General features: G+C 42.7%; 1 protein-coding gene across 1 annotated transcript; it reads right to left on the bottom strand.

The window, feature by feature from the left end:
• Window positions 1-322: 322 nt before the first annotated feature.
• On the bottom strand, window positions 323-15,496 carry LOC144705168 (alpha/beta-Hydrolases superfamily protein). Its single transcript, XM_078577717.1, has 14 exons — window positions 15,157-15,496; window positions 14,977-15,066; window positions 14,598-14,659; window positions 13,727-13,827; window positions 6,877-6,966; window positions 6,590-6,712; window positions 6,094-6,171; window positions 4,947-5,032; window positions 4,770-4,818; window positions 4,238-4,294; window positions 3,985-4,115; window positions 3,783-3,866; window positions 3,620-3,689; window positions 323-2,317 (listed from the first exon to the last, which is right to left on the bottom strand). Exons 1-14 carry the CDS (start codon window positions 15,423-15,425, stop codon window positions 1,934-1,936), a joined length of 1,674 nt encoding a protein of 557 aa, XP_078433843.1. The 5' UTR covers window positions 15,426-15,496; the 3' UTR covers window positions 323-1,933.
• Between the last annotated feature and the right edge of the window lie 227 nt (window positions 15,497-15,723).

Here is a 15,723-nt window from a genome sequence, read left to right on the forward strand (position 1 = left end):
TTCATTTCATTTCTCACCTTTTTGGCTTCCGAATAATATTTCAATTCTATACAAAATGATCAACGACACTTCCATCGAAACTCCTTTAAATGGGGCGCAAATCCAAGAGAAGATGAATAATTAACAATCCTGAGCTGGGTATGGCCTGCTAAAGCTTAAAGAGTATAAGAAAAAGAAACTTTCCTCGAAGGTTGAAAGGGAATCAAAGTCTAAACTCAGTGAAGACATGGGCACTCATTTAAAAAATGTACAGATAGATGGATATAAAGTTCCAAATCATGAAAATCCACTCTGAAAACACTTGGCCGGCTTCCTTGTGTCCTTTTTATGAAATAATAAAGTTTTATTTCCAAAGAATGCACAGTGCTTGCAAACAACGCGTCATAAGTGTCCCAGATGATTACTTTCTGTTCGCTATATTTTAATATCTTCATATTGATGACAGAGAGAAAAAGAATCAGATGAAGGGAAAGAGAGAGGGGGAGAGAGAGATGGAGAGAGAGGGAGGGAGAGAGATATGAAGACAAAGAGAGAAAAAAGAGAGCGATGAAGAGAAAGAGAGAGTGAGAGAGAAATGAAGAGAAAGAGAGAGCGACGAAGAGAAAGAGAGAGGGTGGAAGAGAGAGTGACGAAGAGAAAGAGCGAGAGAGGGTGGAAGAGAGAGTGAGAGAGAGAAAGAGTGATGAAGAGATAGAGAGAGAAGGAGAGAGAGACAATGAAGAGAAGGAGGGAAAGAGAGAGGTTGAAAGAGAGAGTGACGAAGAGAAAGAGAAAGAGAAAGAGAGAGAGAGAGAGAGTGATGAAGAGATAGAGAGAGAGGGAGAGAGAGAGAGACAATGAAGAGAAGGAGAGAAAGAGAGAGGATGAAAGAGAGAGTGACGAGGAGAAACAGAGAGAGAGAGAGAGAGAGATGAAGAGAGAGAGAGCGAGGGAGAGAGAGAGAGACAATGAAGAGAAGGAGAGAAAAAGAGAGGGTGAAAGAGAGAGTGACGAAGAGAAAGAGAGAGAGAGAGAGAGAAAGAGTGATGAAGAGATGGAGAGAGGGAGAGAGAGAGAGAATGAAGAGGAAAGAAAGAGAGAGGGTGAAAGAGAGAGAGAGATATGAAGAGATAGAGAGAGAGGGAGAGAGAGAGACAATGAAGAGGAGAGAAAGAGAGAGGGAGAAAGAGAGAGTGACGAAGAGAAAGAGAGAGAGAGAGAGAGAGAGAGAGAGAGAAAGAGTGATGAAGAGATAGAGAGAGAGGGAGAGAGAGAGAGACAATGAAGAGAAGGAGAGAAAGAGAGAGGGTGAAAGAGAGAGTGACGAAGAGAAAGAGAGAGAGAGAGAGAGAGAGAGAGAGGGGGAGAGAGAGAGAGAGAGAGAGAGAGAGAGACAAAGAAAAGAAAGAGAGAAAGAGAGAGGGTGAAAGAGAGAGTGACGAAGAGAAAGAGAGAGAGAGAGAGAGAGAAAGAGTGATGAAGAGATAGAGAGAGAGGGAGAGAGAGAGAGAAAGAAGAGGAGAGAGAGAGAGAGAGAGAGAGAGAGAGAGACGAAGAGAGAGAGAGAGAGAGAGAGAGAGAGAGTGATGAAGAGATAGAGAGAGAGGGAGAGAGAGAGAGACAATGAAGAGGAAAGAAAGAGAGAGGGTGAAAGAGAGAGTGACGAAGAGAGAGAGAGAGAGAGAGAGAGAGAGAGAGAAAGAGTGATGAAGAGATAGAGAGCGAGGAAGAGAGAGAGACAATGAAGAGGAGAGAAAGAGAGAGAGAGAGAGAGATGAAGAGAAAGACGCAGAAAGAGAGAGCAATGAAGAGAAAGAGAGGGCGAAAGAGAGAGAGAGAGAGAGAGAGAGACAGAGATAGAAAGAGAGAGAGAGGGAGATCTAAAAAGGGGAGAGAAAGAGAGAGAGATATAAAGAAAGAGAAAGAGAGAGTAGCATGAAATACTTAGGATGTGCTATCTGCGGAGCCATGGCCGGGCCATCTTGAGCTTCTTCTTGAATACCATGACCAAGGCGGGTCCAATCAGAGGCCACGTGGACACAAGGGCGGTGTACAGTAGGAGCCACGTTGTCCACGTGTTGCGCCGCGTCAGCTGCCGAGTGGACTTCTCCTCCGGCTGAGACGCCGAAACAGGCGTGGGAGAAGCTATTTCACCTTCTGTGCACTGTTCGGTCAACGGGTCTTGACCTTGACCTGGTTCGCCCTCCACGTCATCGCCATCGTGGCTGTCCACGTCATCATTCGCCACGGTGGCCACCATCCCATCTTCCATGACGTTCACGTAGGGGGACTTGTCGATTGAAGACTCCAACGTTGTGTGCAGGCCATCGGTGTATATCTGCAGAGTGGAAGAGTAGGTTAGAGATCGACAGAAACAGTGGGCAAGAGAGAGAAGTCCTGATATGGGTCTATACCCATATAGATGAAATAGGAATATAGAGAGAGAGGGAGAGAGAGGGGTCCTGATATGGTTCTATGTCGATATAGATGAAAGAGGGACAGAGAGAGAGAGAGGTCCTGATATGGGTCTATGTCAATATAGATGAAAGAGGGATAGAGAGAGAGGGGTCCTGATATGGGTCTATGTCGATATAGATGATAGAGAGAGAGAGAGAGAAAGAGAGAAAGAGAGAGAGAGAGAAAGAGAGAGAGAGGTCCTGATATGGGTCTATGTTGATACAGATGAAAGAGAGAGAGAGGTCCTGATATGGGTCTATGTTGACACAGATGAAAGAGAGAGAGAGGTCCTGATATGGGTCTATGTTGATACAGAGGAAAGAGAGAGAGGTCCTGATATGGGTCTATGTTGATACAGATGAAAGAGAGAGAGAGGTCCTGATATTGGTCTATCTCGATACAGATGAGAGAGAGATAGAGGTTCTGATATTGGTCTATCTCGATACAGATGAGAGAGAGATAGAGGTTCTGATATTGGTCTAAGTGGATACAGATGAAAGAGAGAGAGAGGTCCTGATATGGGTCTATGATGATACAGATGAAAGAGAGAGAGAAAGAAAGAGAGGTCCTGATATGGGTCTATGTCGATACAGATGAGAGAGAGAGAGAGAAAGAAAGAGAGGTCCTGATATGGGTCTATGTCGATACAGATGAGAGAGAGAGACTGCCACGCAAATCATAGTCATGGTTCAGATAATTGGTTGAATATGTTATCCGTTAATTGGTAAGGGGAAAGATGGCAGTGAAAACTATCAGGCTATAATCGAGAGGAAGAGAGAGGGGCGACACGAGAGAAGGAGAGAGAGGGAGGGAGGAAGAAGAACAAAAATAGTCTGCCACATCAATATAGTTGTTCTCTTAGAAGGTCAGAATTTCTTGGTTGATTGTAGATCCAACTAAATTGGCGAGAGAGGGAGAGAGGAGAAAAAGATCATGAGGGCAACAAAAATGGAAAAGGAAAAAAGAGAGGCTGCCACGTCAAAACGAAATTGTGGTTCTTAAGTGGATCAGTCTTCGTGGGCTGATTCTTGAGGATGATTTAGAAGGCTCTGTGATTAAACTTAGATCTAAGAGAGAGAGAGATAGAAAGAGAGAAAAGGGTGAATTGGACTTTCAACTTAGCTGCGAAATCTGATCCGGACGAAAGATAAAGAAATCAAGAGTAAAGGATGGTGAAGAGTACCTTCTTTTTCTCCTGCACGTACGGACTTGAGTGCAAGACACCGAGGAATTCGTCAACGGCACAAACCCACCTGCCAACCGGAAAAGATTTGCCGGATTAATCTCTAAAAAAAAAATAGAAAAAAAGGAAAACAAGGAGAACAAGCATGTAGTCAAAATTTTACCATAAGCTACGGGCTCTTAAACCCTGGAAGAACCCCAGATGGCCCCCATGAGCAGTAGTTGCTAGGACAATGTTCTTGTTAGCCCTTAATTGCATCGAAAATGAATAAAAAACGAACCAAAATGAGTGAAAACCCATGAAGAATTGTGCTTCTTGTCTACAGATAAACACGAAGAAGAGAGAGGAACTGGGGCAGCACAAACCTGCATTCATCCCAAGGAATTGCTTCCCTGGTGCAGACGGGGTCATCAAGTGAGCTGATGCAAAGCAAAGGGATTGACACGTTTCCCACAAAATTTACACTGCTGCAGCAGCGATAGTATGTGTCCACAGTCTGCTGGTTTGACCCCAGTTTAGAGAAGGCACGATTTATGCCAATTATAAAAATTTAAAAGTAATAAGAGAAAAGGCATGAGAGAGAAAGGAGTCTATCGAAGCTGATGAGAGAAACTGAACCTCATAGTTTCCGACAAGGCAGGTGGCGTGGTTGTCAAAGTCCCTGACAGAATTCGACTGCCCAAGGAAAATTAAGCAAATTAAAATCTTGATTCCATTGATCAGATCTACAAATAATCAGACCAGGATCAATGGATGTACGATCAATCGAATTTTTTAAACAGAGCATGATCAAGCAATTTTGAAAACGAGTTCTCACTCTCTCCCTCTCTCTACTAGACAAGAAATGGGGCATGCTATCAGGAAGGGCCCGATTGGACTGATCGGCTCATTCCTCTTACTAGGCTGATCAGATGATCCATTGATTGTTGGGCCAACTGTGATCAGGACTTTCCAATCGATCTAAATTTTTTATCTTCACCAAACAGATCCGATACTGTTTCTAACTCTACTAGACAAGAAAGGGGGTATAGGATAAGATATCAGAGGTGCACGAATATATTCCAGCTGAAAATAGGAATACTATCTGAAGAAAACATTTGATCAAGGGGTTTTTCAAATTATTTGCCTTGAAAACCCATTTTAAGCGTACCCGTTTGATGCCTTCCCAGTTGCCAAGCCGGGACATGATTGGTTTATGTCTGCGAGCAAACATAACAAATCAAGAAAATTTTCATTATTTGACGGATTTTCGGTTCAAATAATTTGAACTCTAACAGTAGAACCGACGGCTAAACAAGAACGTTCATGCTAGAGAGAAAAGACGTACAATTTGGCATAACCTTTGAGGCCGATGGTCAGGGCTTTATTGTAAAACCTTTGAACTATTTTCCTGCTTATGAATCTATCGCATACCTGCACAATGGCGGTAATAAGAACTTCACAAAATGTCCATGCCTATGTGATTCAAAGTTTTTTTGAGGCAAAGTGGGGAAAATTCAGAGAAAATTGATAAAAATAAGGAAAAAAAAATCAAAAGGTTTGGTGATAAATACATGCATTCTTCCTAGAAGGAACGATAATAGTTTTCACGGGAAGGTGAGTCAAGAATCAAGGAGCCCATTTTTAGCTGAATAATCAACTACAAGGTTAAAAAATCCCTCAACTCCGAAAAGTATTTCCCCTTAGAGGAATCAAAGGTCTGGGAACTTAATGATTTTTTTTTTAAAGAAGTCTCGCAACTTTATCAAATCCTGAAAACTTGCAAAAGCTTAAAATGCCACTAGTTAGAGCTAAGGCCACTCTGTGATCTCCTTTAAATGAGATGAGTGGCAGGAGTGACTGTTAAGACAGATTCTTGTAAAGTCTTCGGAGATTCTTCCTCCCCTTGTGTCACTGACAAGCTAGCAGTGACGTTTCTCTGGTGCTAGGCCAACTTGGCATGGCACTGCTTATCTTCTCCTCTCTTGTTGAAGTCGAATTTAAGAGTTGAGAGAACAGACACAACCCCCAAGATCTGGATTCTTGAAGTTTCTTGCCTCTGCAAGATCGTGGTACTTCCATCAAGGTGTGCAGCACAACTCTACGGCTTTCATTGAGTAGATAAAAGCAGTGAAGATCCAAATTTGACTGCTCAGATGCTAAAAATACTACTACACTAATATCAAGCCATCGAAGTGGAAACGGCATTGTGTTCAACTAGAGAAGGGCATACTTACCTACATCCCAAAGCCGACTTTGTAGCTCAGTTAATCCTTTCAAAATTATTAATTTCAATCCTTTCAAATTTTCATGACATCCCTTCAACTCTTTATCCTCTTTCAGATTCCATCTTTTATATAGGTCAGTTGGGTCTTCAAACTACTCAATTAACTAGGGGAAAGTGCAGCTACTTTTATCAGCTGATGAATAATTTAATAATAAAATGACAAATATTTAAATGATAAAAACACTGAGTTTGTAGTCTTGGTACAGACCACCAAGTCCCAAGGGGAACAAATCGACGCAGCCCCAGCTAGAGGAGTATTTTCTCCTTCTTCACCAAGATATTTCACCTGAATAAATGAGAAGTGGCTGTCAACAGAAGCAACATTTCATACCACTAGAACTTTTTTTTGGTGAAATTGATGTATTTTACGTACAATAAATTAATAAGAAAAAGCAATGAGAATGAACATCGAAGGCCTAACGTTAGATGATAATAGCTCTGAATATTATCAAACCAAAACAACTCCCTATTGAACATACGACAGGTTACAATCTGGGTTTAATAGTTTTTAATTAGAATGCAATCTGTGAGCGTAAATTTTTTATGGTCAAATACATAAGGAAAATGAATAAGGACAAATAACGTTCTGCAAGTTCAGAAGAAATCTCCTTCATCGACCTGGATAAAAAGTATCATTTTACAGGACTTTGTAAGCGAAATGTTTTACTCTAAAAGACTTTGTTAAAGAGAGGCAAATAGCATACCAGAATATTGGCCCCAATGCTTGACCCAACAGCATATAAAACAGTCATGGGATATTCTCTGTGGAGATGATTGATGACCTTCCGAATGTCTTCAGTCCATCCAGAGTTGTAGAAGCGATCAGACTTGAAAACCATCCGTATTTAATTAGGAATTCAGAAGTATGCCACAGAACGTGAGGATCTTAATTTTATTGGCTAAAATTTAAAAACTCGAACGAGATTAATGCATAAAACTCAGCTTTTCTGGACGTGTGTAATTATGTTCATTCAGAGACTAAGAGAAATACCGTTATAGAAACTCCTCCCAAGCCACGGTGGTTGCTGACTACCACATGCCAACCCCTCATTGCTAACTTGTGCACAAGATGCTTCATGTACTGCATCATTTTTTAAAAACAAATGTCAATAAACGAAAAAATGAATCGCCATGATCATCAAGAACAAAAAAAAGGAAATTATTGAGTATAAACGAAAGAAAGAGTTCAAATGTGAAGGGCAGCTACCAGAAAGGCCTAATTATATACTTAGGGTTAACTAATGATTTATTCCCAAGAACTCGAGTCATATTTTGTTTACTTTTTTACTCTTTTTTCATCTTATCGTGTATTTGTTAGAACAGCATAGCTTGAACTCCATGTTGAATGACATTGTTTTTATATTCTTTTTTTCTTTCTTTTATATCCTTTTTTCTCCTTCTTTGTATCTCCCCTATATATGTATCTTCTTGCACGAAACTAAATAGAGAAGTTTTTTCCCGTTTTCATTTTCTCTCTCCTCGAAGCTCCTTTCTCCCTCTTTGGAGCTTCTTCATGGTATCAGAGCAATCATCTCCAGCTTCTCGTCGCAGATCTCTCCGGTTTCTTGTCCCAGATCTTTGCAGATCTCTTCTCGTCGCAGACTCGTCACAGATCTTCGTCGCTAAAAATTTGCATCGCAGATCTTGAGTCTCCAGCTCCTCGTCGCCGACCTCTCCAACTTCTCGTCACAGATCTTTGTTACGAAATTTGCGTCGCAGATCTTGTCGAACACAACTCCAGCAATTGACTGCTTGATTCACGGTGGCAGATTCACCGCAGATTCGCAGATTCTCCATTGCTCGATCCTCAACTCCAGCAACGTTGCAGATTCGCCGTTGCTCGATCAGATCATCGTTGCTTGATTCACTGCTTGATTGACTGCTCGATTCAGCGGTGGAGTTGTTCGATCCACCACCGGATTGGTTAGGTCAAGCATCGAGCTCAATCCACATCAATCTGACGACGCCATTTGCATTATTCTCAAGCTAATCGATCAGACGGAGGCAGTTGAAGATCAATCCTCAGTTTGTCGGTGTTTGCTTGGTCATCCACGACCTGACGCCATGATCTATCTACTGCCCGACCACTGATCTGAGTCACCGACGATTTGCTGCTGCTCAGGGGTTCTCATCATTTGATTTGTCGGCGTTTGCTCAGGAGCTCTCTGCTTCGTTCGCTTGTTCATCACCGATAGCTACTTCTGTTGTCGGCCACAACTGCCAGCAAACGTTGATAAGTTGCTACATCTAGACTCTGCTGCCATACTTGTTAAGTTGGGTGTCAATGACCTACTGCCGCCACCGGATCTCCTTTTGGGTACTAGCTCGAGGAGTATCAACGTTCGTTGATCTCATCTTGTCTATGGTATGGCTTCTACCGACTCCACCACTTCTGCTGCCATTCTGCCACCGGGGCTTACTCCTCACTCATCTGAGTTGAACTCTTGGCATTACTCCTTGCCACGTATGCCTTTTGAGTTTAGATTCACTGGGTTGAATCTTCTTCAATGGCGTCAGTACGTTCAAATTACCTTGAAAGGGAAGCTTATGAAGCACCTTGTAGAAGAGCCACCGTCTCCCACAGCTTCTCATTAAGAACACTGGCTCGATGTTGAGGGTGTGGTTCACAGGTGGCTACTTGACAGTATCAATCCATCATATGCAGCTGAATTCTTATCTCTCAACTCTGCTAAGGAAATATGGGATGCCGCTCAAGAATCTCACTCGAAGCGAAATAATCTGGCGGTTATCTATGAACTTGTGACTCGCTCCACTAATTTGGTCCAGGGGCAACGATCTGTTCGGGCTTATCACCTGGAATTGTCGTCTCTTTGGGCTGAGTTGGACCACTACATGCCACCCGACCCTCACTCAGTCGATCATGGACATGTTCTTCAACTCCAAGTGTTCAAATCCCTCATGGGACTGAATCCAGAGTACGAGTCTTTGCGCGGGCAACTTCTTCACCGCGAGAAGGTTCCTACCTTGAAGGAAGCCCTTGTGGCCGTCCAGATGGAGGAAACTCGTCTTGGCATATTTCACTCTGAACCTGTTTCTGTGATGGCGGTTCAGCAGCTGGGAAACCCACGACCTACATCTGCTCGAGGTGTGTTACCTCATATCCCCTCTCTTACTATGAAGCCAACTCACATGCACCCCCCGGCATCGAAAGTGGCGACCACAGGACACGGTGCACATAGTGATTCTTCTCTTGTCTGCAACTATTGCAAGAAAAGAGGTCATACCAAGGAGACTTGCTACAAGTTACAGAGGAAAAATGCTCATCAAAGCCATTTGGTGACTCATATTTCGTCTCCCGGCGGCCCATCCATGACTACTCCTATGTCTCTTCCTGAACCACCTCAACCAATTGCTGAAGCCACATCTTCACTAGGAGACCAGCTTCGACGTGAGGAAATTGACCAACTCCGACAGCTTCTACAGTCAAAATTGATGGACTCTACCTCCCTCGTTCATCAAGGCAAACCTTTTAACACTTTCTCTATGCAATGGATAGTTGACTCAGGTGCCACAGCCCATATGACTCCTATATCCAAATGTTTCCTAACCTACACCCCCTCTCCTAGCTCTCATACAGTTAGCACTGCCTCCGGAGACTTCCTTCCCGTGGCCGGTGTGGGGTCTGTCCAAATCTCCCCCCATCTCACTCTCACCCATGTTCTTCATGTCCCACGTCTCACCCTGAGTCTCCTCCCCCTCCATCACCTCGTTCAAGACCTTGGTCAAGAAGTATTTTTTACCCCTAATTCTTGCTTCTATCATGATAAGGTGTCGGGGCAGATGACTACACTTGCTGAGGAAAGAGGCGGCCTTTACATCCTTCACCATTCTCCATCCGTCTCTCCTTCGACCTCTGCTCTCGGCGTGGCTCTCTCCACTGCGGCGCCGGACCCTCTTTGGCTTCTTCACCGTCACTTGGGACATCCTTCCTTCTCTACTTTGAAATTCATGTTTCCTCATTTGTTTCATAAACGTCCTGTGGACGGGTTTGTTTGTGAACCATATCGGCTAGCTAAACATACTCAGACAACATATCCTCTTTCTGATCCCTCTTCTCGTTCATCTTCCCCTTTCTCTCTCATTCACAGTGATATATGGGGACCTGCTCCTGCTCATAGTACGTCGGGCGCCCGATGGTTAGTAATCTTCGTCGATGATTTTACCCGCGTTACATGGGCCTATCTCCTCAAGCACAAATCAGACCTTTCACAAACTATAATTTCATTCTATTCCCTTATCCAAAATCAGTTTGCTACCTCGCTCAAATGCTTCCGCTCGGATAATGCCCGTGATTACTTCAACTCCACCATCTCTACCTTCTTCACATCTCGCTCATGAAACATCCTGTCCATATACACCCCAACAAAATGGCCTTGCAGAACGCAAGTTTCGTCACATCTTTTACACCACACGCTCTCTTCTTCTTCACATGAACATGCCAAAATATTTCTGGGGGGGAGCCTCTCTCACCGCAATCCATCTCATCAACCGCCTTCCCTCCCGCATTCTTTCCCATCTTTCCCCTCTTGATGCTCTCCATCAGGCCTACCCCAAGGTTTCCTTGAAAACTAACCTCATTCCACGTGTCTTTGGTTGCATCTGCTACGTAACCAACCATCACCCTTCTCGAGACAAGCTTGATGCTAAAGCGTTCCGATGCGTCTTTGTGGGTTACTCTTCTCACCAAAAGGGCTATAAATGCTATCATCCTTCTACTCACCGCTTCATTATCAGTAAAGATGTCACATTTGATGAGTCCACTCCATTTTATCCCTCTGAATCATCGTCCACTCGTTCCTCTTCTACTTCACTTGATGAGTCCCTTGATTTCCTGGTTCCACTTACATCTCCATCGTTGTCTCCATCCCCTGCTTGTCCTTCATCCATTCTGCCCTCCTTGGCTCCTCCACAAAAATTTGATGAGACCACGTATCATCGCCGCCCACGTCCTACTCTAACTGTCTCCACACCACAACCTACACCACCCACTATTGCCCCAAACCCTCCATCTAATGACGACCTCCCTATTGCCCTCCGGAAGGCCCCTCGCTCATGCACTTCCACCCCCATATACCCTTTGGCAAATTACTTTTCCTCCCGTCACCTCTCCCAGACTTACTGTGCCCTTCTCACCCGACTTGATTCCATTGTCATACCGAAGACTGTGGCTGAAGCACTGGTTTCCTCTGAATGGCGACGTGCTATGGAAGAGGAGTTGGCTGCCTTGGATAAAAATCAGACATGGGATCTTGTTCCTTTACCTTCGGGAAGCACTTAGTTGGTTGTCGATGGGTCTATATTGTCAAGTACCAGTAAGATGGCTCCCTCGAACGGTATAAAGTCCGCCTTGTAGCTAAAGGCTATACTCAACAATTTGGTGTTGACTATCTGGACACGTTTGCCCTGGTTGCAAAAATGAATACTGTTCGTCTTCTTATCGCACTTGCAGCTCATTATGATTGGTCTCTTCAACAGTATGATGTAAAAAATGCCTTTCTTCATGGTGATCTACATGAAGAGGTTTATATGTCCTTGCCTCCAGGTTATGCGGCTCCTTCTTCGGGGCTCCCCTTGGTATGTCATCTCAAGAAATCTCTCCATGGCTTAAAGCAGTCTCCTCGCGCTTGATTTGGTCGCTTTACGCACTCGATGAAATTATTTGGTTACTCCCAGTGCAATGGTGACCATACCCTTTTCTACCGTCATTCCACGTCCAGGGGAGTCACACTACTTCTTGTGTACGTGGATGACATTATTATTACAGGGAATGATTTGCAGGCGGCAGCCAAATTGGCATCTCACCTTGCCAGGGAATTTGACATTAAACATCTTGGCTTACTTCGATACTTCCTCGGAATTGAGGCGGCACATTCTGCAGCTGGCATTTTCCTTTGCCAGCGGAAATATGTTGTTGATCTTCTTCAAGAACTTGGCAAGGAGGACTCACAACCTCTTACTACTCTTGTCGAAGCGAACCATCGATTATCTCTGGCAGAGCATGAGGAGCCTGTTGATCAAGGAAGGTACAAAGATTAGTGGGTAAACTGATATATCTCACTCACACTCGCCCTGACATTGCTTATACCATAGGCGTGTTGAGTCAATTTATGCAATCTCCGAAGGTGTGTCATATGCATGCTGTCAACCGTGTACTTCGCTATCTAAAAGGTATTGTTGGCCTTGGTCTTCAGTTCAAACGTAAAGGTGGTCTTCAATTGGACGTCTACACAGATGCTGATTATGCTGATTCTCACATTGATCGTCACTCAACAATGGGCTACTCTACTTTTCTTGGAGGCAATCTTATTACATGGCGCAGGAAGAAGCAATCTGTTGTCTCTCGATCCAGTGCTGAAGCTGAATTTCGGGCCCTGGCACAAGGTCTCTGCGAGGCATTATGGATCATTAATCTTCTTACAGAGCTGAAACTATCGCGTCCTCAATCAACTCAAATGTTCTGTGATAATAAGTCGACTATCAGCATCGCCCATGATCCAGTGCAACACGACCGTACTAAACATGTTGAAGTTGATCGACACTTTATAAAAGAGAAGCTGGAGTCAGGACGCTTTTGTCTTTCATACGTTCCTTCCGCCCATCAACAAGCTGATATTCTCACAAAAGGACTATCTGCCCCACGTTTTCGAGAATTATGCGGCAAACTGGGAATGGATAACATCCATTCACCAGTTTGAGGGGGACTGTTGAATGACATTGTTATTATCCTTTTTTTCTTTCTTTTATATCCTTTTCTCTCCTTCTTTGCATCTCCCCTATATATGTATCTTCTTGCACGAAACTAAATAGAGAAGTTTTTTCCCGTTTTCATTTTCTCTCTCCTCGAAGCTCCTTTCTCCCTCTTTGGAGCTTCTTCACTCAATAATGGACCCTGTAGTCGGATATTCTTATTCCCATCACTGATGTGGACCGCTGCAGCATTGAAGTACCACCCTGCTCTCCCTGGAATCAACTGCAACCATCATGGCTTATAAGAGGCGTCTACCCACGAACTCAGAAAAGAGTAGGCGGATGAATACTGTAAAGCTATGTTATTTAAGCTCGTTTTACCTTGTAAGTGAACGGGGTCGAAGAAGATAGACCGAAAAGAATTAAAACTGGAAAACCCGTCGGACTGGATGACTAATGAGTTTAAAAGTTACTCTCAATAAGTGACCGTGAACAAGGAATACAATTAACGTCAATACAATATAAATCCCCAAAGAACTGTGCAGAAATGTAGCCGTAAGAGTTGACCTCTCCAAATATCTCTCGGAAATTGAAGACACGGGATTTGAATAGATGTATTTTCATTTCATGATTCCTCCTAAAATTTTCACTTTAATTTCCATTCAGAAATTCATGATGAACAATGACCCCTGGTAAGCAACCATTCATGAGTGGTTAAAGCACCCAATTCATAATTGGCAAATTCGTAGGTTCAATTCCTCCGGATGCACACCATCGGGAATATTCAATTCAATAGGTATGATGGAACTGGCTGTTTCCACAGAATCTTACAATCCATATCATAAATAATTAGTATGTTACATGCATATCAACACATTAGCATTAAGAACTGCTACCATTTGATCCATGAATCGAAGAAATAGAATGTAGAAAGGTATGTGTAGTGAAAGGTAAGTACCCCAACTACCAGAAAAAGATCCCTAAAAATTCATTACTACAATTTTTTATCCTCTAAGATTTCAGAGAAACTACTGAAACATAATATTTTTTCTCAGTATGCCCATTTATTATTATTTTTTAAAATACCCATTTATTAATACACAGTCAAATCCGATATTAAATCAAAATCTTACAGGAGACGAAGAGTCACTTGTTAGTCCCGGCACCATGACAGCGATTGGTGTTGTATCATCTTTTGAGATGAACTTGTTCGGGTCAAACGACGATCTTTTAACTGTCACGCCAGAAGAAGGGCTATCAGAAATCTAAGTTCATTGGGAAGAAAAATTATACAGCGCATATTGACCTCAGTTTACTAGTACATTACATTATGAGTAGTCTATTCTTCCACCATCATCACATGAATTCTCCATCATCGTTGAAAATTTTAATGAAGAGAGAGAGCAGAGAATCAGAGTCATACAAAGGAAAAAAAATATTATTTTTATTTATTGTCACACCCTCAGTTACTCAGATGACGATGAGGATAACTCACCATAAACCTAAAGGATGACTCATCATTCTTGTGATGAGAGGCAAACCATAATTATGAGACCTCCGAGTTCCTGGTTTGACCTTAGGTTCTGAGTTCACAAAGAACACACTCAAGTCGCACCAAGCTCAGGAAGCTAGGTTAGTTGACTTTGAAGGGTCCATGGGGAAGCGAACTTTCATTATCTAGTCTACCCTCCTTGATTAAATAAAAGCCTTACTTATATTATGTGGTAACTAAATTTCCCCTCAACCAAAACCCATCATGTCGAGTATGTCAAAGGTGCACACTTTCACAAGCCTCTTTTGGCAGCTGGAAATTTAGTTATCAACGGCACTACAAAGATACCGTTGTTCTAGAACAAAAAAAAAAGTTTTTGAATCAATCTAGAACAAAAAAAGGAACTCCATAAAGAAAAAGAATATGCAAAGTTGTACCAAAAAGGCAAGACCATGCATTCTGCTTCAAACGGCTAAAGCTCAAAAAGATTCAGGTTAAATAATATGGCTCACCATCAGAAGCCAGAACCCAATCCAAGGCAATTGTTCCGCCATCTGAAGCACTGAACATATGCCTGAATAGAAAATATTTCATTAGCGCAGGTTAAGTTTACGTCAATGCTATTAACCCAATTACTAATGAGGGAATTTTAGAAAAAACATTTTAACATGGAAACCTTATTATTTGACTCAAGTCAAAAGAAAAAAGTGGACGTCATCAATGATCAACCCACAAATTTACAGGGAACAAAAAAAGGGTATGGGAAACAAAAGAAAGAAGAAAATGCATAAAAATTCAAAAAAAGTCTTATACCTCCTAGTTAAAAAACCAAACTTTGAACAACGCTCAGGAGAGGTCTAGATTATTGAGTAAAACACCACCCCAACTTACCTTCTGTAAGAGAATGAAGGAGGATTCCCGAAGAAATTAAGGAACGTGGTCTGGAAGTGAGGGCTCGAGAGCCATGGCGTTGCCAAATACCTAGTCGCGAAATTGTAAATATCAAATTTTCCCTTATACCCAAACATAATTACATAAAAAAATCTCAAATGAGTTACAACAAAAACTGACCGCCCGTGGAGGCTCTGGCACTTAGAAACGATGTCCAAGTAAATCTCCGAGGCGGAATTGTACGTAAGGTGAACTTTGTCGCCCCTGAATCCCCGGAAAATGTCTCCGAGCAGGTGGATTTCAAGGAAGTTGTACAGAAATACGACAAGAACGAGGAGAGATGCTACCAGATAATGAAAAGTAGGAATCAAGGCGAGTAGTTTGAGCAGAAGCGCTGTGATCGATGAATTATCGGTAATTCCCTTCCCCATCGAGCTTGATTCTTCCATCTAGACAACGACGCGGGGTGGGTAAAGAGAAGCCATTCTTGTGAAGAGAGCGTGGGAAGACTCAGGGGCTACCATGCCACGTGTCAAGTTCTTGTTGATCCACCTAGTACCCAATTTCTCTCTATCTCTGTAAGTTAGGTTATATGGGAGTAGGTTTCACCATTTTTAACCAAACTTTCTTTCAGCTAGACAATATTGATTCACAGGTTTACCAAAACTTAGTACTGATTTCGTTATTAAGAGTAAATCGGACCAAAAATTGAACGGGGAAAAGTACTTGAATGCAAGTGATGAGATT

The sequence above is a fragment of the Wolffia australiana genome, chromosome 7 (assembly GCF_029677425.1).
Source record: "Wolffia australiana isolate 7733 chromosome 7, ASM2967742v1".
NCBI classification, from domain to species: domain Eukaryota; kingdom Viridiplantae; phylum Streptophyta; class Magnoliopsida; order Alismatales; family Araceae; genus Wolffia; species Wolffia australiana.

What these genes read in the sequence shown, in the direction of transcription:
- LOC144705168 (XM_078577717.1), bottom strand. Translation starts at nt 15,425, where the DNA reads ATGGAAGAATCAAGCTCGATGGGGAAGGGAATTACCGATAATTCATCG. An exon ending in TGCCAGAGCCTCCACGGGCG is followed by an intron (nt 15,067 to 15,156) that starts GTCAGTTTTTGT and finishes TTTCGCGACTAG; the next exon opens with GTATTTGGCAACGCCATGGC. An exon ending in TTGGGTTCTGGCTTCTGATG is followed by an intron (nt 13,828 to 14,597) that starts GTGAGCCATATT and finishes CTGGCGTGACAG; the next exon opens with TTAAAAGATCGTCGTTTGAC.